This window comes from Microcaecilia unicolor, chromosome 10, assembly GCF_901765095.1.
Source record: "Microcaecilia unicolor chromosome 10, aMicUni1.1, whole genome shotgun sequence".
Classification (NCBI taxonomy): domain Eukaryota; kingdom Metazoa; phylum Chordata; class Amphibia; order Gymnophiona; family Siphonopidae; genus Microcaecilia; species Microcaecilia unicolor.
Window position 1 is genome coordinate 108,320,147 of NC_044040.1, and position 21,269 is coordinate 108,341,415.

Sequence of the window (21,269 nt, forward strand, 5' to 3'; positions counted from 1 at the left end):
ACTCGGACATTTGACACACTATCCCCATTTGTGAGTACCAGATCCAGCATCGCTCCCTCCCTCGTGGGTTCCATCACTATCTGTCTGAGCAGAGCACTTTGTAAAGCATCCACGATCTCTCTACTTCTTTCCTATTTGGCAGACGAAACCTTCCAATCTACATCCGGCAGATAGAGGTTCTGTTGATGGGAGATTTCATTTTTCTTTCCTAATTTTTGAATATCTGCGATCAGATCTTTATCTAGTTCCTCTAATTGTGTCGGTGGTCTGTAGACAACACCCATGTGGACAGAGGTTCTATCATCACTTTTTAAGGTGATCCATATTGTTTCTTCCTTTCCCCAGGTCCCTGTCATTTCAGTCGCCGTGATATAATTCCTCACATACAGAGCTACTCCTCCACCTTCCTAAATAGATTATAGCCTGGTATGCTTGCATCCCATTCGTGGGAACCATTGAGCCACGTCTCTGGTGACGGTGTGTTTTTACTTTGGGTACCTTCGTGTCTTTTTGTTCCGACTTTATTACTTTTTCCTCTGCCTCAGTTCTATTTTCAGGAGCATCACAGTATTGTAATGGAGCAAAAGAATTCTTTAGTGCCAACACTTGTGCGGGTGGATGCTTCTGTGTCACCTGACGAAGTATGCCTGAGCCTACTGTGAACCATCTGTTCTTATGTGGTTTTATTCTTTGAGGCAGTGGTGAGAAGTTATTTTTCTGTGTAGTTCTAGAAGCTGCTTTAATTGCATTGTGGTTTCTGAAGCTGTGAATTCTCGTAGATCTCTGAGTCTTGCACGTCAGTTTGTTCCTAACGGGGATCTCCTTTCCAGTCTGTTTATGTTTGGCCATACTGTTGCTAATCCCGGTTGGTTGCCTTCATGGAGGACAGATGTTGGGCGGCCACATGGTCTTCCATATCATCATGCTGATCAATCCATAGACTGGTGGGTTGTGTCCATCTACCAGCAAGTGGAGATAGAGAACAATCCTTTTGCCTCCCTATATGTGGTCATGTGCTGCCGGAAACTCCTCAGTATGTTCTCTATTTCAGCAGGTGGTGGTCACACACAGCAGCAGCTCTGGCTAGGTCTCCAAGCCTAATTTTAAGGTTTTGTTGAGTATCTGGGGTTGAGGGCTCTTCTTGAGCAAGTGCAAACCTGGTGGCGCTAGGTCCCTCCTTTTCTCCCCCCTCCCGCTGGCTCCGTAAAAAAAAAAAAAAAAAATTTTGGACGCTCTTAAGGGTGTTTATTTCAACGTTTATTTAAACGTTTATTGCAGCTACTCACTGGGACACCAGGTCGTTACAGCTCGGAGCGAGAAGCAGGTAATTTTTACCTTTTTATAGCGGGCAGTGGGTTCCCCGATCGATCTCCACGTGGCCTTTGGCGTCGGAGGGCAAGGGCGCGAAGAATGGCTCCCTGGACCGCGTGTGCGCTTCTAGCGGGGATGCGGGGGTCTTAGTCTGATTCGCCCTTGTTGGGTGTCAGTTCGGAGGCCGGTCAGTGTCCCGGGTCTTCCTCCGGTGCGGCGGTTTTTCCCGCCATAAACGCCCATGCCCCGCTGCTCGCCTCCGCCATCTTGGCCGGCCACTCTGCTCGGACGGCTTCTTGGGCCGCCCTTGAGCTGGGAGACGTTAATGCCATGGCCGCCCTTGATTTGGGCGATGGCGAAAAAGCGGCTAAAGTTAAACGCCGTTCTTCCCGCGCGGCTTCTTTGCGGAGTGTCGCGCCGGATGCCATCTTGGATGCGCAGCATGTTTCTCCCCCGCTCTTGCGAGCGCCGGTTGAGGGTGCGTCTAGGGCTGTGGCCCAGGCTGCTGAAGTGCACAGTCTGGGGGGGTTTCTCCCCCGAGTTTATTTTGCTGCTGCATCAGGCCTTCCTTATGCAAAACGCTGCCCCTTCTCCCTTGTCCGATAAAGGGGTTGAGGCCCCCGGAAGTAAACGCCCTCGGTTGGATTCCCAGGCATTAGAGGACTCTGTTTCCTCTGATGTAGATGAGGGCAGCGCATCTGAGTTCTCCCAACGGTCCTTTGGGGATTCCTTGGAGGAGACGGATTCCCGCTCGGATGGAGAGGATGACCGCTCTGCAGCGCGGATCTTTCGCTCAGAGGATTTGCCCAACCTGTTAGCGCAGGCCATGAGCATTTTGAAGATTTCCTCTCCAGAGGACGTCTCTCCCTCAGCCCCTGTTGGCTCCGCCATTATGCTGGGGACGAAGCGCCCGCCTAGAACCTTCCACGTGCATGATGCCATGCACACCTTAATTTCGGCTCAATGGGATGTCCCGGAAGCGAGCCTCAAAGTGGCTAGGGCTATGTCCCGCCTCTATCCTTTGCCTGAAAGTGAACGGGAGGCCTTTCTTTGGCCTACCGTGGATTCTTTAATCACTGCGGTGACTAAGAAAACGACGTTGCCGGTGGAAGGTGGCACGGCCCTAAAGGACGCCCAAGGCAGAAGATTGGAGGCGGCCTTAAGGTCGTCCTTCGAGGCGGCTGCCTTAAGTTTGCAGGCCTCAGTTTGCGGCTCCTATGTGGCCAGGGTGTGCCTGACGATTGTGCAGCGGGCTTCCCCCTCGGATCCTTCCTTGAGGGCTGACTGGCCGGCCCTGGAATCGGGCTTGGCTTATTTGGCAGACTTACTGTATGATGTCTTGAGAGCCTCGGCTAAAGGTATGGCTCAGACAGTCTCTGCGCGGTGGTGGCTTTGGCTGAAACATTGGTCTGTAGACCACGCCTCTAAGTCCCGCCTGGCTAAGTTGCCTTTTAAAGGCAAGCTGCTCTTTGGGGTCGAGCTGGACAAAATTGTGACTGATCTCGGCACGTCTAAGGGCAAGAGGTTACCAGAGGTCAGGGCTCGGGCCAGTGCTCGCCCCGGTATCTCCAGAGGACGGTTTCAGGAAGCCCGTCGGTACCGCCCGGGCAAGTCGGGCTCCTCTGCCCCCTCTTCCTTCAAAAGGAACTTCTCCCCCAAGCAGCATTCCTTTCGCAGAGACCGCCATGCCGGAGGTGCGCCCTCCGGTCCTCCCCCAGGGTCTCGTACCCAATGACGGGGTCCTGGTCCTTGGCCCAGTGCAGATTGGAGGACGCCTGTCCTCGTTTCTGGGCGAGTGGACCAGGGTAACTTCAGACGCTTGGGTGCTGGAAGTCATCAGAGACGGCTACAAGCTAGAGTTCTGCCGACCCTTAAGAGACGGGTTTGTACTCTCTCCCTGCAAGTCTCCGGTCAAAGCTGTGGCAGTGCAGCAGACCTTGGACAATCTGATCCGCCTGGGTGCGGTCGTTCCGGTGCCAGAAAATCAGCTTGGCAAGGGACGTTACTCCATTTACTTTGTGGTACCAAAGAAAGGAGGTTCTGTCCGGCCTATCCTCGACCTCAAAGGGGTCAATCGGGCCTTGAAAGTTCGGCACTTTCGAATGGAGACTCTCCGCTCTGTTATAGCGGCAGTGAAGGCAGGGGAGTTCCTGGCATCCTTGGACATCAAGGAAGCGTACTTGCATATTCCCATCTGGCCTCCTCATCAACGCTTTCTGCGTTTTACTGTCCTGGGCCGACACTTCCAGTTCAGAGCCCTCCCGTTCAGGTTGGCTACTGCTCCGCGGACCTTCTCCAAGGTAATGGTGGTCATCGCGGCCTTCCTACTAAAGGAAGGAGTACAAGTCCATCCTTATCTGGACGACTGGTTGATCGGAGCCCCCTCTTATGCAGAGTGCGGCAAAGCTGTGGACCGGGTGATTGCTCTTTTGAGCTCCCTGGGGTGGATCATCAACTGGGAGAAAAGCCAGCTGCGCCTGACTCAGTCCCTGGAGTATCTGGGAGTTCGATTCGACACCCAAGTGGGCAGAGTGTTTCTGCCGGACAATCGGATTGTCAAACTTCAGGCTCAGGTGGACCAGTTCCTAGTAGCCTCTCCGCTTCGGGCTTGGGACTATGTGCAGCTGTTGGGCTCTATGACGGCCATGATGGAAGTAGTGCGAGTTCTGCGAGAAGTTCTGCGAGACCACTACAACACTCTGCTGCAGCGCTGGACTCCGGTGTCGGAGGATTATGCTGTGCGCCTTCCCTTGGACCCAGCAGTGCGCAAGGCGCTGAGCTGGTGGCTGAAGACAGACAAGTTGTCTGCAGGGATGCCTCGTGACCCCGGAGTGGATTGTCGTCACGACGGACGCCTCTTTGACGGGCTGGGGAGCCCACTGCATGGGAAGGACAGCGCAGGGGCTCTGGTCTCCTGCAGAGGCAAAGTGGTCTATCAACCTGGAACTCAGAGCCATTCGGTTGGCGCTTTTGGAGTTCCTCCCGGTACTGGCGTTGAAGCCAGTACGGGTCCTGTCGGACAATGCCATGGCTGTGGCCTATGTCAACCGCCAGGGAGGTACCAAGAGCGCCCCTCTAGCCAAGGAAGCCATGAATCTATGCCAGTGGGCAGAAGCGAATCTGGATCAGCTGTCAGCGGCCCGCATTGCCGGAGTCATGAATGTCAAGGCGGACTTTCTCAGTCGCCATACCTTGGATCCCGGAGAGTGGCAGTTATCGGCTGAGGCGTTCATGGACATCACGAAGCGCTGGGGCCAGCCGAGCCTAGATCTGATGGCGTCATTGGCCAATTACCAAGTGCCGCGCTTTTTCAGCAGAGGACGGGACCCTCGATCTCTGAGAGTAGATGCTCTTCTCCATCAGTGGCCGACACAAGAGCTTCTCTATGTGTTCCCGCCCTGGCCCATGTTGGGCAGCGTACTAGACCGGGTGGCAAAGCATCCGGGCCGGATAATCCTGGTGGGTCCGGACTGGCCCAGACGTCCCTGGTATGCGGACTTGATCAGGCTCTCAGTGGACGACCCTCTGCGGCTGCCAGTGGAGCAGGGCCTGTTGCATCAGGGTCCCGTGGTGATGGAGGATCCCTCCCCCTTTGGTCTTACGGCCTGGCTATTGAGCGGCAACTTCTGAGGAAGAAGGGCTTCTCAGACAAGGTCATCGCCACTATGCTGAAAGCGAGGAAGCGCTGTACTTCTACTGCTTACGCCAGGGTTTGGCGTACCTTTGCAGCGTGGTGTGAAGCAGGCTCACTTTCTCCCTTCACTGCTCCAATTTCTTCAGTGCTGGCGTTCCTGCAAGAAGGTCTGGAGAAAGGCCTGTCGCTCAGTTCCCTTAAAGTCCAGGTAGCGGCTCTGGCTTGCTTCAGGGGCCGCCTGAAGGGTGCTTCCCTGGCTTCGCAGCCAGATGTGGTACGTTTTCTCAAGGGAGTTAATCACCTGCGCCCTCCTCTGCACTCAGTGGTGCCTGCGTGGAATTTCAACCTGGTGCTAAGAGCCTTGCAGAAGCCGCCTTTTGAACCCTTGTCGAGCGCATCTCTGAAAGACCTGATGTTGAAAGCAGTCTTTTTGGTGGCTATCACTTCAGCCAGAAGAGTTTCCGAGCTCCAGGCACTCTCATGTCGAGAGCCTTTTCTGCAGTTCACTGAGGCAGGAGTGACTATTCGCACAGTGCCTTCCTTCCTGCCCAAGATTGTTTCTCGCTTCCATGTGAATCAGCAGCTCTGTCTCCCTTCCTTTCGTAGGGAGGACTACCCAGAGGAATACTCTGCTCTCAAATATCTGGATGTGAGACGAGTCATCATCAGATACTTGGAAGTGACCAATGATTCCGGAAATCGGATCATCTGTTTGTCCTGTTTGCAGGTCCTCGTAAGGGTCTGCAGGCTGCTAAGCCTACAGTGGCAAGATGGGTCAAGGAAGCCATTGCAGCGGCTTATGTGGCCGCGGGGAAGGTGCCGCCTATCCAGCTGAAGGCTCACTCCACTAGAGCTCAGGCGGCCTCGATGGCAGAGGCTGGGTCCGTCTCCTTGGAAGAGATTTGCAAGGCGGCAACTTGGGCATCGGCCCATACCTTCTCCAGGCATTACCGCTTGACTGTGGCTGATCGGGCGGAGGCCCGGTTTGGAGCTTCAGTATTGCGGTCAGGGATTTCAATGTCCCGCCCTGGGTGAGTACTGCTTCGGTACATCCCACCAGTCTATGGATTGATCAGCATGATGATATGGAAGGTAAAATTATGTATCATACCTGATAATTTTCTTTCCATTAATCATAGCTGATCAATCCATAGCCGCTCCCAGATATCTGTACTGTTTATATTCTGGTTGCATTTCAGGTTCAAGGTTAGTCTTCAGTTCCTGTTCAGGAGGACTTCGTGTTCAAGTTTTTTCAATTGGATTCTTCAAGAGTTGAGACGAATTTGTGTTACAGTGAGCTGCTGCATTCCTCTCCCCTCCGTTTTACGGGGCTGGATTGAGACCTAAATTCTGCCGGCGCTCCCTCCCGCTTCGTGCGGCTATAGGGCAGCTTTGTACCCCTCCCGCTTCGGCGGTGTTAGGGTCAGTCAGCTCCTCACGCGGTTGCGGTTGCAGGATAAGCCAGATCCCCCCGCATCGGCGGGCTGGTGTCCCTCCCCCGCTCCGCGGGGATGAGCTGGACGGATTCCCCTCCCCCACTTATGTGGGGATGAGCTGGGTTAATTCCCCTCTCCCGTTTCGGCGTTGGTGAGCTGGGCAGAGTGTCCCTTTGTGGGTATAATTCTCTAAGTGCTGAGTCCTGCGGATGGAGCTTGGATATCGACATACTGAGGAGTTTCCGGCAGCACATGACCACATATAGGGAGGCAAAAGGATTGCTCTCTCTCTCCACCTGCTGGTAGATGGACACAGCCCACCAGTCTATGGATTGATCAGCTATGATTAATGGAAAGAAAATTATCAGGTATGATGCATAATTTTACCTTCCTTATGTATCATCTTCAGTTGCTACCTTTTGGATTTGTCTGTTTTGTTGGCTGCACATTTTCGTGTATTGAGGATATCCAAGGGAGCTTCAGATTACCACCCTACTTCAGGACTGCTTTGCTACATCCCACATGTCTCTGGATTCATCTGCTGCTGATGCTAAGGATCGAAAAATTGTTTCTTACCTGATAATTTTCTTTCCTTTAGTCTCAGCAGATGAATCTAGAGGCCCACCCTAATTTTGTGGTTTCCAGAATTTCTGGTTTGGGTTTTTCTTATTGAATCTTGTTGCAGTATTTTTCCCTTAGCTTGACGGTTGTGATTGGTTTGCAGATTTGCAGTTCTGGATTTGGCATTTTTTTCCCTCTGGGGAAGGAGAAATGTTATAATTCTGTTTCCTTTTACTTTGTTATGAGATATGCTGACTGACAAAGGAGCAGTCTGTCCTGTAAGACAGTGCAGTTGCACTATCTCCACCTGCTGGTAGATGGACACAACCCACAGGTCTCTGGATTTATCTGCTACGACTAACGGAAAGAAAATTTTCAGGTAAGAAACCTAATTTTTCATTTCTCTTGAGTCTTCTCCTTTTTTTGAGGGGCAATGTGGTATTTTTTTTCAGAGAGAGTTGTTCATGTATAAATAGCGTAGCCCCTACCCCGCCGCCAGGCATTAAAAAATATGGAATGAGCAGAGGGTGACCTAGGAGATGCTATTGTAAGTAAACAGAAAATATTATGGTACATTTTCTTGTTTTCTAAGCTACCGTAAATATCTCAAATTGTTTTTAATTTGTTAAGAAAAATAAACATGTACAATACATGTCATCTTCTAGAGTTGGTGATGTGATGTTGAGGTTTTGCCTTGAAGATTTTTGCTTGGGATCTCGTCCCAGCTTGTCTTTGACAGGATGAGTGGTGAGTGCCTAGTCATATAGAGCAGCATAGAACGTTATGCTCCATTCCAGTCATAAAGGCATACTAGACCAGTTAGATTGTCTGGCTTGCTAATAGTGAATATACCAGAGATTTGGTTATAGTTGGTCTCCATGATATGCAAATATATCTCATGTATATTATGAATATCCTGAAAACCTAACAGGTGAAATGTGTGAATGAGAAAGTGGTCAGGGAGACCTGCATTCTGACTGGTTGATGCCCGTCATTCACAAGCCAGTTGTGTTGAAAGCAACTTCTGAAGTAAATAGAACGCGTTCACTACCCAGGAGTTAAATAGGGTTAGTTGAATTTAGCCTGTGGTCTGTTTTAATAGTTTTTATAACGGGATACAGGAAATATGAGACAAACTTGCTGTACCCTGGCTTCAAACGCTAACCATTTTTAAAACGAGTAGATAGCCCATGACCTGCGCCCCATCTTAATTTCTTATACTGTTTGCTATCGCCTGTGTCTCAGTATTTGTATGATTCCTCCAGCGTGCAAGGTGTGCGACTGGAAAAGGAGCTCTGGTCAGCTGGGATTCTGGTGTGATTGACTACATTGCCCCTCATGGGATGCATCCCAGGTCAAGCACATTAGAGTTATATGAGGCAGAACCAATTGACTTGACACTGAAATTGATAACTAGTGTGGGGCAAAAAATGTAAAATAAATAATTAAAAAAATATATAGTGATAAACTTGAATAAATAATATTTTATAGAAAACTATTAATAAATTATTGAAGTTCTTAGATGTCATGCAAAACTGATTTTTCTTTGCAAAAATATCTGATTATATCATGCTTTTTCCCTTGAATAGTCTGTAGTTGATGACTGGATTGAATCTTATAAACAAGACAGAGACATTGCGCTTCTGGATTTAATAAACTTCTTTATCCAATGTTCGGGATGTAAAGGTATGGAAATTAGAAGCAATTCAAAATGTGACTCAAGTTATTTGTTATTTTAGCATAGTTCTGCTTGTATATGGAATATACTAGGATACTGTCAAATGAAATTGTGTTTAGTTATTCATTTTATATACTTCATGTAACTTTTCGGCTAACTATATGAAAAGTGTTTTAAAATGTTTTTATTTCTCATAATTTGCACACATCAATGGCTCCAGTAAACATGAACTTAATATGTACTGCATCATGTATGTACTGCTTGTACAGACTTTGACTCCCGAGACTTTATATGAATTTAGCTCACACAGTTTAAGATGTTACATTTAGAAATAGTGGGTGTTCCCTTGTCATGGAAGATTTACAGTATTAGATTTGTACCTGAGGCAACAGAGGGTTAAGTGACCGAAGATTACAAGGAATGTCAGTGGGATTTTGTACCCAGATTTTCAGCTGTAACCATTAGGCTGGTACTCTATGGTAAACACGTGAAGCCTTGCTAGTCAATAGTCTCTGGTTATTTTTGAGCTTAACTGCTTTAAAAAAAAAAAAAAAAAAAAAAAATATATATATATATATATATATATATTAATTTGCCTTAGGAGTTTGTCTCCTTGTATGTATATAAAGACAGAGAGAGAGAGAGCAGCATTTAAACTAAAATATGGTTGGGTGGGGCAACATCAACACGTGAGCTTCAGTGGCTGCTATTCAGGGCTTCCCAACACCAGAAATAGCCCTTAACATCAGAGACAGTGCTGACCAGTGAGTTATCTGCCCTCCTGCATGCTTTAAACTTTTGAATTGTGACAGCAGTTAGTGGCATCATCAGTTTGATTTGAACAGCACCCCTTCATGCGCAACTTCTAATGCAGCTTCGTTAATTTTTTCTATATCCTGTTCTGTTGATTTACCTGAACTGAACATACTAACTGATTTAAGGTAAAATGTCTTAATTGTACACTGTATATTTAACTCAGCTTAGTCTCTGATTTAGACTTTGCTCATATATGCTCTTTTCTTGTCTATATGCTCTTGTATACATACTGCCACACAACCTACCCTATTGCTTAGTACAAACTTACTTTTAGATTAACTAGTTAATCTGTCTCTGTTCCTCTCAAAATTCTTTCATGTAACACAGATAATGGCATCATTTAAGAGCTAGGTCACTTGTTTAATTCTAGTGCTTAGAGCACCGGTCTTTAAATCCAGAGGTGGCTGGTTCAAACCCCACTGCTGCTCCTTGTGGTCTTGGGTAAGATAGCATTAGAGGCAAAAAAACATAGTAAAATTTTTTTTCGGTATATTAAAAGCAGGAAGCCGGCAAAAGAATCGGTTGGGCCGCTGGATGACCAAGGGGTAAAAGGGGCGATCAAGGAAGACAAAGACGTAGCGGAGAGACTGAATGAATTCTTTGCTTCGGTCTTCACCGAGGAAGATTTGGGTGGGATACCGGTGTCGGAAATGGTATTTCAAGCGGACGAGTCGGAGAAACTTACTGACTTCACGGTAAACCTGGAGGACGTAATGGGGCAGTTCGGCAAACTGAAGAGTAGCAAATCTCCTGGACCGGATGGTATTCATCCTAGAGTACTGATAGAACTGAAAAACGAGCTTGCGGAGCTACTGCTAGTGATATGCAACTTATCCTTAAAATCGAGCGTGGTACCGGAAGATTGGAGGGTGGCCAATGTAACGCCCATTTTTAAAAAAGGCTCCAGGGGAGATCTGGGAAATTATAGACCGGTGAGTCTGACGTCGGTGCCGGGGAAAATGGTAGAGGCTATTATCAAAAACAAAATAACAGAGCACATCCGAGGACATGGATTACTGAGACCAAGTCAGCATGGCTTTTGTGTGGGGAAATCTTGCCTGACCAATTTACTTCAATTCTTTGAAGGAGTGAACAAACATGTGGACAAAGGGGAGTCGGTTGATATTGTGTATCTGGATTTTCAAAAGGCGTTTGACAAGGTACCTCATGAAAGGCTACAGAGGGAATTGGAGGGTCATGGGATAGGAGGAAATGTCCTATTGTGGATTAAAAACTGGTTGAAGGATAGGAAACAGAGAGTGGGGTTAAAGGTGCAGTATTCACAATGGAGAAGGGTAGTTAGAGGGGGTTCCTCAGGGGTCCGTGCTAGGACCGCTGCTTTTTAATATATTTATAAATGATTTAGAGATGGGAGTAACTAGCGAGGTAATTAAATTTGCTGATGACACAAAGTTATTCAAAGTCGTTAAATCGCGACAGGATTGTGAAAAATTACAAGAGGACCTTACGAGACTGGGAGACTGGGCGGCTAAATGGCAGATGATGTTTAATGTGAGCAAGTGCAAGGTGATGCATGTGGGGAAAAAAGAACCCGAATTATAGCTACGTCATGCAAGGTTCCACGTTAGGAGTTACGGACCAAGAAAGGGATCTGGGTGTCGTTGTCGATAACACACTGAAACCTTCTGCTCAGTGTGCTGCTGCGACTAAGAAAGCGAATAGAATGTTGGGTATTATCAGAAAAGGTATGGAAAATAGGTGTGAGGATGTTATAATGCCGTTGTATCGCTCCATGGTGCGACCGCACCTTGAGTATTGTGTTCAATTCTGGTCGCCGCATCTCAAGAAAGATATAGTAGAATTGGAAAAGGTGCAGCGAAGGGCGACTAAAATGATAGCGGGGATGGGACGACTTCCCTATGAAGAAAGACTAAGGAGGCTAGGGCTATACAGCTTGGAGAAGAGACGGCTGAGGGGAGACATGATAGAGGTATATAAAATAATGAGTGGAGTGGAACAGGTGGATGTGAAGCGTCTGTTCACGCTTTCCAAAAATACTAGGACTAGGGGGCATGCGATGAAACTACAGTGTAGTAAATTTAAAACAAATCGGAGAAAATTTTTCTTCACCCAACGTATAATTAAACTCTGGAATTTGTTGCCAGAGAAAGTGGTGAAGGCGGTTAGCTTAGCAGAGTTTAAAAAGGGGTTAGACGGTTTCCTAAAGGACAAGTCCATAAACCGCTACTAAACGGACTTGGAAAACTCCAAAATTCCAGGAATAACATGTATAGAATGTTTGTACGTTTGGGAAGCTTGCCAGGTGCCCTTGGCTTGGATTGGCCGCTGTCGTGGACAGGATGCTGGGCTCGATGGACCCTTGGTCTTTTCCCAGTATGGCAGTACTTATGTACTTATCCATTACCTCACTATTTCATAACCTAAATTCACACATCCAGATTACAACATTACTATTATACCAACACACATAACTTTATTACATTTACACATATATTTAACAAGTGGAGATTACACAAAACACTGGAGTAAGATATTTATCAACACTGGCACTCTAAAGATTTTCTCACATCACTATGTATTACATAATTGACTTATCTTTTGTCCATTCCAACTTGAAGAGATGTTGTATAATCTCACATCAAATTCAACAATAAGTGTCAGAATTATGTTCGTTGATAAAAAGGATTTGCCAATGTCCTCTTGATAAAACAGTGTTCTTGAAACCAATGATTCCACCGAACCAGATCTTCCATCAAGTTCTTCTTACAACAGTGTTAGAATCCCACACATATCCACCATTATTGTCCACAGATCTCAACACAGGCCGTGTTTCATTACTACTTCTTCAGGAGATCCAGCCACCTTTCGGCGCTAAGCACAAAAACAGAGACTTCCGTTCTGATAGTCTACAACGTCATATCCGATGAATCGGATATGACGTTGTAGACTATCAGAACGGAAGTCTCTGTTTTTGTGCTTAGCGCCGAAAGGTGGCTGGATCTCCTGAAGAAGTAGTAATGAAACACGGCCTGTGTTGAGATCTGTGGACAATAATGGTGGATATGTGTGGGATTCTAACACTGTTGTAAGAAGAACTTGATGGAAGATCTGGTTCGGTGGAATCATTGGTTTCAAGAACACTGTTTTATCAAGAGGACATTGGCAAATCCTTTTTATCAACGAACATAATTCTGACACTTATTGTTGAATTTGATGTGAGATTATACAACATCTCTTCAAGTTGGAATGGACAAAAGATAAGTCAATTATGTAATACATAGTGATGTGAGAAAATCTTTAGAGTGCCAGTGTTGATAAATATCTTACTCCAGTGTTTTGTGTAATCTCCACTTGTTAAATATATGTGTAAATGTAATAAAGTTATGTGTGTTGGTATTATAGTAATGTTGTAATCTGGATGTGTGAATTTAGGTTATGAAATAGAGAGATAAATTAATTAACCGATAATTAAGAAACTTAAAACCTGGAGTGTTAAAATATCCATTACCTCAGGTACAAACTTAGATTGTGAGCCCTCCTGGGACAGAGAAATATCCAGTGTACCTGAGTGTAACTCATCTTGAGCTACTACTGAAAAAGGTGTGAGCAAAATCCAAATAAATAATAAATATGTTACTGGATTACGAGTCTATTAATCAAAGCTACCACAGAGTTCTACAACATCCCATTAATTCAATCAAATTGGCAGAGTACAAGATGGCATCCTCCCAGAGAAAGCATTTTTAACTTCCCATTCCAGAACTCTATGTGGAAATGCCCAATTGCAATATTTCACCAAAAATCAGGTTAATGATATCAAATACACTAAACATAAAATCAACCATTAACTAATTCAAATAAAATCTCTCACAATCAATTATCAATCGTACGTAAACGCTAGATCTGTCATAAATAAAACAGATATTTTCTGAGGATAAGCAGGTTTCTTGTTCTCACTGATGGGTGACGCCCACGGCAGCCCTGAGGTCTGGAAATCTTTCTAGCAACAAAGTTTGCTAGAGCCTTCGGTCACGCGCGCGCACCACGCATGCGCGGCCATCTTCCCGCCCAATGCGGGGACATCAGTTCTTTTTTGTCCGCGGTCGAGAGAGATTGTATTTTGTCCCTCTCACCACGTCCTGAGGAGCCTTTGGCTTTTTTTCATTGCGTTTTCGCGTTTTTTCACTACTTCTCTTTTGCTCTGTTGAGCTGTTTCCTTTTCTTATTAAAAAAAAAATCCTTATAGTTTTAGCTTTGGCCGCCTAAGTTTTGTTTTGCCGCCATTATGGCTGTCTTAGACCGCCGTTCAAGGTTTTCCTTTTTCTGTGCCTTTCTTTTTGGCACCATTGACGTTTTTGACCTCGCCGCTGCTATTTTTCCGTCCATGACGTCGAGGATTCCCAGCGGATTCAAGAAGTGCGGTCGTTGCAACCGGGCAATCTCAGGTACCGATCCCCATTCGTGGTGTATCCAGTGCCTTGGGCCCGAACATCACCCAGACGCGTGTAAGTTGTGCCTTAGCCTTAAAAAGTAGACACAGGCATCGAGACAGGCTCAGTGGGAACGTCTGTTTGGAGCCTGCCTGGTACTTCAGCGTCGACGTCGACAAAGGTACCGAGTTCGGCGGTGCAGGTAATGGCTGTCCGCAGACTGCTGCATGCTGGGAGTAGTGAGCCGTCGAGTGGGTCTCCATCTGTCTCACAGGCTCCTGCTTCGCAGGCCCATTGGGACCGACCATCTTCGGACCCGACCCTGAGGAGATGTTTGGATTCGACGTCCTCCTCGTCGGTACCGAAGGGTACCGAGGCCATGCCTTGGGCGAAGACCAAGAAGCATCAACACTGGTCCCCTTCTCGACACGGTACCGGGAGCTCCGGGGCATCGAGTGAGGTGTCGATGCGCCAGTCGATGGACAGCCCGGTACTGCCTCCTTGTCCTTTACAGGTTCTGGCTCCGACTCCTGTACCGGCTTCCCTGCCTTTCCCGGTAGAGACTCTGGACGAGCGCCTCCGAGCCGTGCTCCCGGGTCTCCTGGAAGGGCTGATGCGCCAATCTGTTCTGGTACCTACGGTGCTTGCGCCCTCGGTACCGTTGGCAGCAGCGCCGCTTGCGGCATCGGCTTCAGCGGCCACCCGGGTCGACTCCCCATCGATGTCGTTGGAGGGAGCTTCATTGCCGCCGCCAAGAGAGTCGACTTCTCGGCGACACCAATCTGTTTTGGTACCAACGGTGCTTGCGCCCTCAATACCATTGGCATCAGCGCCGCTTGTGGCATCGGCTTCAGCGGCCACCCGGGTCGACTCCCCATCGATGTCGTTGGAGGGAGCTTCATTGCCGCCGCCAAGGGAGTCGATTTCTCGACGACACCATCGAGGACATCGTTCCTCGAAGTCAAGACGGGCCCGGTTTCGGACTGCTGTTCAGGAGCTTTTGTCCGACCCCGAGGAGGAGGCCTCGTGGCGGGAAGAAGAGGATCCCAGATATTTCTCTTCTGAGGAGTCTTGTGGTCTTCCTTCTGACCCCACTCCCTTTCCTGAAAGGAAGCTTTCTCCACCGGAGGGTCTTTCTTTCTCCTCTTTCGTCCGGGAAATGTCTGTGGGCATTCCCTTCCTGTTGGTTACTGAGGATAAGCCCAGGACTGAGATGCTCGAGGCCCTCGACTATCCTTCACCACCTAAGGAGTCGTCCACGGCTCCTTTGCATAAGGTTCTGAAGGAGACTTCGCTTAGGAACTAGACAACCCTTATCTAATCCCACCATCCATAAGAAAATTGAGTCTCAGTATAGGGTCCATGGAGAACCTGAGTTGATGAGGACCCAGTTATCTCATGACTCGTTGGTTGTGGACTCTGCCCTGAAGAGAGCTGGCAGTTCTAGAGATTTTGCCTCTGCGCTCTCGGGGCGGGAGTCTAGAACTCTCAACTACTTTGGGAGGAAGGCCTACCAGTCCTCTATGCTCGTGTCGAAGATCCAATCGTACCAGCTCTACACAACCATCCATATGTGGAATAATGTGAAGCAACTGGCGGACCTGGTGGATAAAGCTCCCTGCGGAGCAAGCCAAGCCTTTTCAAGAGGTGGCGAGGCAGCTGAAGGCGTGTCGTAAATTCCTGTGCAGGGGTGCTTATGACACTTTTGATGTTGCATCTAGGTCCGCTGCTCAAGGTATAGTGATGCGCAGACTCTCATGGCTGCGTGCCTCTGACCTGGAGAGTAGGACTCAGTAGCGGCTTGCGGATGTCCCTTGCCGGGGGGATAACATTTTTGGCGAGAACGTCGAGCAGGTTGTAGAGCAGCTTAATCAGCGGGTAACCGCCCTCAACAATCTCTCCCACCGGGCGCCTTCGTCATCTACCTCAACTGGTAGACGTTTTTTCCGGGGCAGGAGGAGTGCTCCCTATTCTTATAATAAGCGTAGGTACAGTCCACCTGCTCGACAGCCTTCTCAGGCTCAGCCCCAGCGCGCGCCTAAACGGGCTCTTGCAGCTCCCCAGCAAAAGCAAGGGACGTGCTTTTGACTGGCTCCAGATGAGCATAGCCGCTGTAAACGTGTCCGTGCCGGACGACTTGCCAGTCGGAGGGAGTTTTAAAAGTTTTTCACTAAAGGTGGCCTCTCATAACCTCCGATCAGTGGGTACTCCAAATAGTCCGGTTGGGGTAAACCCTCAATTTGACTTCTACACCTCCAAATTGCCCACCGGGAGCTCAGTCTTTCAGCTCCCATCAGAAGCAGGTACTTGCAGAGGAACTCTTTGCTCTTCTCAGCGCCAATGTGGTCGAGCCCGTTCCACCAGGGCAAGAAGGGCTGGGATTCTATTCCAGGTACTTCCTTGTGCAAAAGAAGACGGTGGATGTGTCCCGTCCTAGACCTAAGGGCCCTGAACAAATTCCTAGTCCGAGAAAAGTTCAGAATGCTTTCCCTGGGCACCCTACTTTCCATGATTCAGGAAAACGATTGGCTATGCTCTCTTGGCTTAAAGGATGCTTACACCCACATTCCGATACTTCCAGCCCACAGGAAGTATCTTCGATTTTGTCTCGGGACCCAACACTTCCAGTATTGTGTCCTGCTTTTTGGTCTGTCCTCGGCACCCCGGGTCTTTACCAAATGCCTGGTGGTGGTTGCAGCATCGCTACGCAGACTGGGAGTGCATGTGTTCCCTTATCTTGATGATTGGCTGGTAAAGAGCACCTCTGAGGCAGGAGCTCTACAGTCCATGCAGATGACTATTCAACTTCTGGAGCTACTAGGGTTTGTTTTAAATTACCCAAAGTCCCATCTCCTTCCTGTTCAAAGACTAGAATTCATAGGAGCTCTGCTGGATTCAACGACAGCTCATGCCTATCTTACCGAGACCAGGGCAGACAATCTTCTGTCTCTTGTTTCCATGGTCAGAGCGTCGCAGCAGATCACAGCTCGGCAGATGTTGAGACTTATCGGCCACATGGCCTCCATAGTCCATGTGACTCCCATGACACGTCTTCATATGAGGTCAGCTCAGTGGACCCTAGCTTCCTAGTGATACCAAGCTATCGGGAATCTAGAGGATGTGATCCAATTGTCCATCGGGTTTCGCAACTCTCTTCAGTGGTGGACCATTCGATCCAATTTGACCTTGGGACACCCATTCCAAATTCCTCAGCCACAAAAAGTGCTGCTGACGCATGTAGATGGGCTCCACACTCAAGGACTTTGGTCCCTCCAGGAATCAGGTCTTCAGATCAATCTCCTGGAGTTGCGAGCGGTCTGGAACACTCTGAAGGCTTTCAGAGATTGGCTGTCTATCCAAATTCAGACGGACAACCAGGTTGCCATGTACTACGTCAACACGCAGGGGGGCACCGGATCTCACCCCTTGTGTCAGGAAGCCATCCAGATGTGGCTATGGGCCCGTCGCCGAGGCATGTTTCTCCAAGCCACTTTTCTGGCATGCGTAAACAGTCTGGTTGACAGATTGAGTAGGATAATACAACCTCACGAGTGGTCACTCAATTCGCGTGTGGTGCGCATGATCTTCCAAGCGTGGGGCACCCCCTCGGTGGATCTTTTTGCCACTCAGTTCAATTGCAATGTCCCTCAGTTCTGTTCCAGACTTCAGGCCCATGACAGACTAGCGTCAGATGCCTTTCTCATCAGTTGGGGGGAGGGTCTTCTGTATGCGTATCCTCCCATTCCACTGTTGGGAAAGACTCTGCTGAAACTCAAGCAAGACCGAGGAACCATGATTCTGATTGCGCCCTTCTGGCCGTGTCAGGTTTCGTTCCCTCTTCTTCTGGAATTATCTTTAGAAGAACCATGGAGATTGGAGTGTTTTCCGACCCTCATAACTCAGAATGAGGGGGCACTTCTGCATACTAACCTCCGGTATCTGGCTCTCACGGCCTGGATGTTGAGAGTGTAGAATTCGCCTCTTTGGGTCTCTCTGGTGTCTCTTGAGTTTTGCTTTCTTCCAGGAAAGATTCCACGAAGCGGTCTTATTCTTTCAAATAGAGGAGGTTTGCTGACTGGTGTGATAGCAAGGCCTTAGATCCTCGTTCTTTTCCTATACAGACCCTGCTTGAATACCTTCTACGCTTGCAGAGTCTGGTCTCAAGACCAACTCCGTAAGGGTTTATCGTAGTGCAATCAGTGCGTACCATCAACTTGTAGAAGGTCAGCCTATCTTTGGACAGCCTTTGGTGGTTTGATTCATGAGAGGTTTGCTTTTGTCAACCCCCCTGTCAAACCTCCAACAGTGTAATGGGATCTCAACGTCGTTTTCACCCAGCTGATGAAACCTCCTTTTGAGCCACTGAACTCCTGCTATCTGAAGTACTTGACCTGGAAGGTCATTTTCTAGGTGGCTGTTACTTCAAGCTCGTAGAGTCAGTGAACTTCAAGCCTTGGTAGCCCATGCTCTCTATACTGAATTTCATCACAATCGAGTAGTCCTCCGCACTCACCTTAAGTTCTTGCCGAAGGTGGTGTTGGAGTTCCATCTGAACCAGTTAATTGTCTTGCCAACATTTTTTCCCCGTCCTCATACCTGCCCTGCTGAACGTCAGTTGCATACATTGGACTGCAAGAGAGCATTGGCCTTCTAGGTGGAGTGGACAAGCCCATTCAGACAGTCCGCCAAAATGTTTGTCTCATTTGATCCCAGTAGGAGGGGAGTCTGTCGGGAAACGCACCATTTCCAATTGGCTAGCAGATTGCATTTCCTTCACTTACGCCCAATTTGGGATGACTCTAGAGGGTCATGTCACGGCTCATAGTGTTAAGAGCCATGGCCGCGTCAGTGGCCCACTTGAAGTCAGCCAATATTGAAGAGATTTGCAAGGCTGCGACGTGGTCTTCAGTCCACACATTCACATCTCATTACTGCCTTCAGCAGGATAGCTGACACGACAGTCGGTTTGGGCAGTCGGTGCTGCAGAATCTTTTTGGGATTCAGGATCCATCGCCACCCCTCTAGGCCCATTTTTATTCTGTTCCAGGCTGCACTCTCAGTTAGTTGTTTTTTTCGTAGGTCAATCCTTGTGATGTCCTCACCGTTGCGAGGCCCAATTGACTGTTCTTTGTTGTTTGAGTGAGCCTGGGGGCTAGGGATACCCCATCAGTGAGAACAAGCAGCCTGCTTGTCCTCGGAGAAAGCGAATGATACATACCTGTAGCAGGTATTCTCTGAGGACAGCAGGCTGATTGTTCTCACAAACCCGCCCGCCTCCCCTTTGGAGTTGTTCCTGCTTTTCATCTTTGCTTTTTGATCTAACTGTTGTCCCCGCGAGTTGGGCGGGAAGATGGCCGCGCATGCGCATGACAGAAGGCTCTAGCAAACTTTGTTGCTAGGAAGATTTTCAGACCTCAGGGCTGCCGTGGGTGTCACCCATCAGTGAGAACAGTCAGCCTGCTGTCCTCGGAGAATACCTGCTACAGGTATGTATCATTCGCTTTGTCTCTGATTGGATAGAAGATGAGCAATTAAGCCTTGCACTGATTACAGAAACCTGGCTAAATTCTAAAGACACAACCCTGCTCAACATTTGTCCTCCGGGGTAGAAAATTCATTATCTGACTAGAAATTTAAAAAAAACAAAAAGAAAGGAGGGGGATAGCAATCATTTATAAACCATTTTAAAAATTAAATTGATCTCCTAGAACTTAACCCCCAGTCTAGAAATCCTAGCATTTAATATTACTGATAAAACTTTATCCGAACAATTGTCTTATTCTGTTTTATCGACCTCCAGGAAACAGGGAAGATGTTGTAGAAGAATTTTCAGATTTTGTATCCAACATATTCACCAACTTTGACAATGGTGATATTAACCTTCATTTAGGAAAAAACAGACAATATCAAAATGATAGAACTGTCAGAATTGTTTGCATCGTGGAACTTCGTAACTCCTAAAGGTAGTTCTACAAGGTCACATACTTGAACTACTATCTTATAAACTGGAAAGAAGTTAACTACAACAAGACAGCTCATTAGAAACCTACTTTATATAATACAAGAGGCAAAATCAATATGGAACAATTTTGGTCTAAAGCTGAGTCTAACAACTTGGCAACTGAGTAAAAGCATATTTAGATATAGCTCCTATTAAATCCAAATCTAGACCAAATAGAAGGCTATATAACTGGTTCAATCAAGACATCCAAAATATGAAGAGACTGCAGAAAATTAAAGAGAAATGGATGAAAAAAAACCACTACTGAAGAAAGCAACTAGAGAACACAAAAATAAAAAAGACAAAATTAAATATTTTTTATACAACCAAAACACTTCTACATAAATATTCTCTCTCTAATTGCATCTTAGACCCTTTGTCCAAGCCACTTTCTGAGATCAGCTCCTGACTCCATTGAATATTGTACTATCATATCTATCAAACATGGCATCTTTTCTGAATCAAAAGGTAACATAACTCCCATCCTTAAAAATCTATCAGCGTTAACAAACCACTATACTGGGCTAAATCAATCACTACAATAACTGTAGCCTATATATATATATATATATATATATATATATATATAAACCGTATAAACAGTTATGCTCAAAATCTTTTATTATGCAATTTTAATTATACAAAACCCATATCACATTATTTTTATATAACTTAATCATAAGTACATAAGTACATAAGTAGTGCCATACTGGGAAAGACCAAAGGTCCATCTAGCCCAGCATCCTGTCACCGACAGTGGCCAATCCAGGTCAAGGGCACCTGGCACGCTCCCCACACGTAAAAACATTCCAGACAAGTTATACCTAAAAATGCTTAATTTTTCCAAGTCCATTTAATAGCGGTCTATGGACTTGTCCTTTAGGAATCTATCTAACCCCTTTTTAAACTCCGTCAAGCTAACCGCCCGTACCACGTTCTCCAGCAACGAATTCCAGAGTCTAATTACACGTTGGGTGAAGAAAAATTTTCTCCGATTCGTTTTAAATTTACCACACTGTAGCTTCAACTCATGCACTCTAGTCCTAGTATTTTTGGATAGCGTGAACAGTCGCTTCACATCCACCCGATCCATTCCACTCATTTTATACACTTCTATCATATCTCCCCTCAGCCGTCTCTTCTCCAAGCTGAAAAGCCCTAGCCTTCTCAGCCTCTCTTCATAGGAAAGTCGTCCCATCCCCACTATCATTTTCGTTGCCCTTCGCTGTACCTTTTCCAATTCTACTATATCTTTTTTGAGATACGGAGACCAGTACTGAACACAATACTCCAGGTGCGGTCGCACCATGGAGCGATACAACGGCATTATAACATCCGCACACCTGGACTCCATACCCTTCCTAATAACACCCAACATTCTATTCGCTTTCCTAGCCGCAGCAGCACACTGAGCAGAAGG

At 47.2% G+C, this 21,269-nt stretch overlaps 1 protein-coding gene across 1 annotated transcript in view; it reads left to right on the forward strand.

Moving 5' to 3' along the window:
* The window catches only part of STAG1 (stromal antigen 1), a 1,758,022-nt gene that overhangs the window by 81,813 nt on the left and 1,654,940 nt on the right, over nt 1-21,269 (forward strand). The window contains 1 exon segment of the mRNA XM_030215628.1: nt 8,532-8,628. Coding sequence (XP_030071488.1) covers nt 8,532-8,628 — 97 coding nt within the window.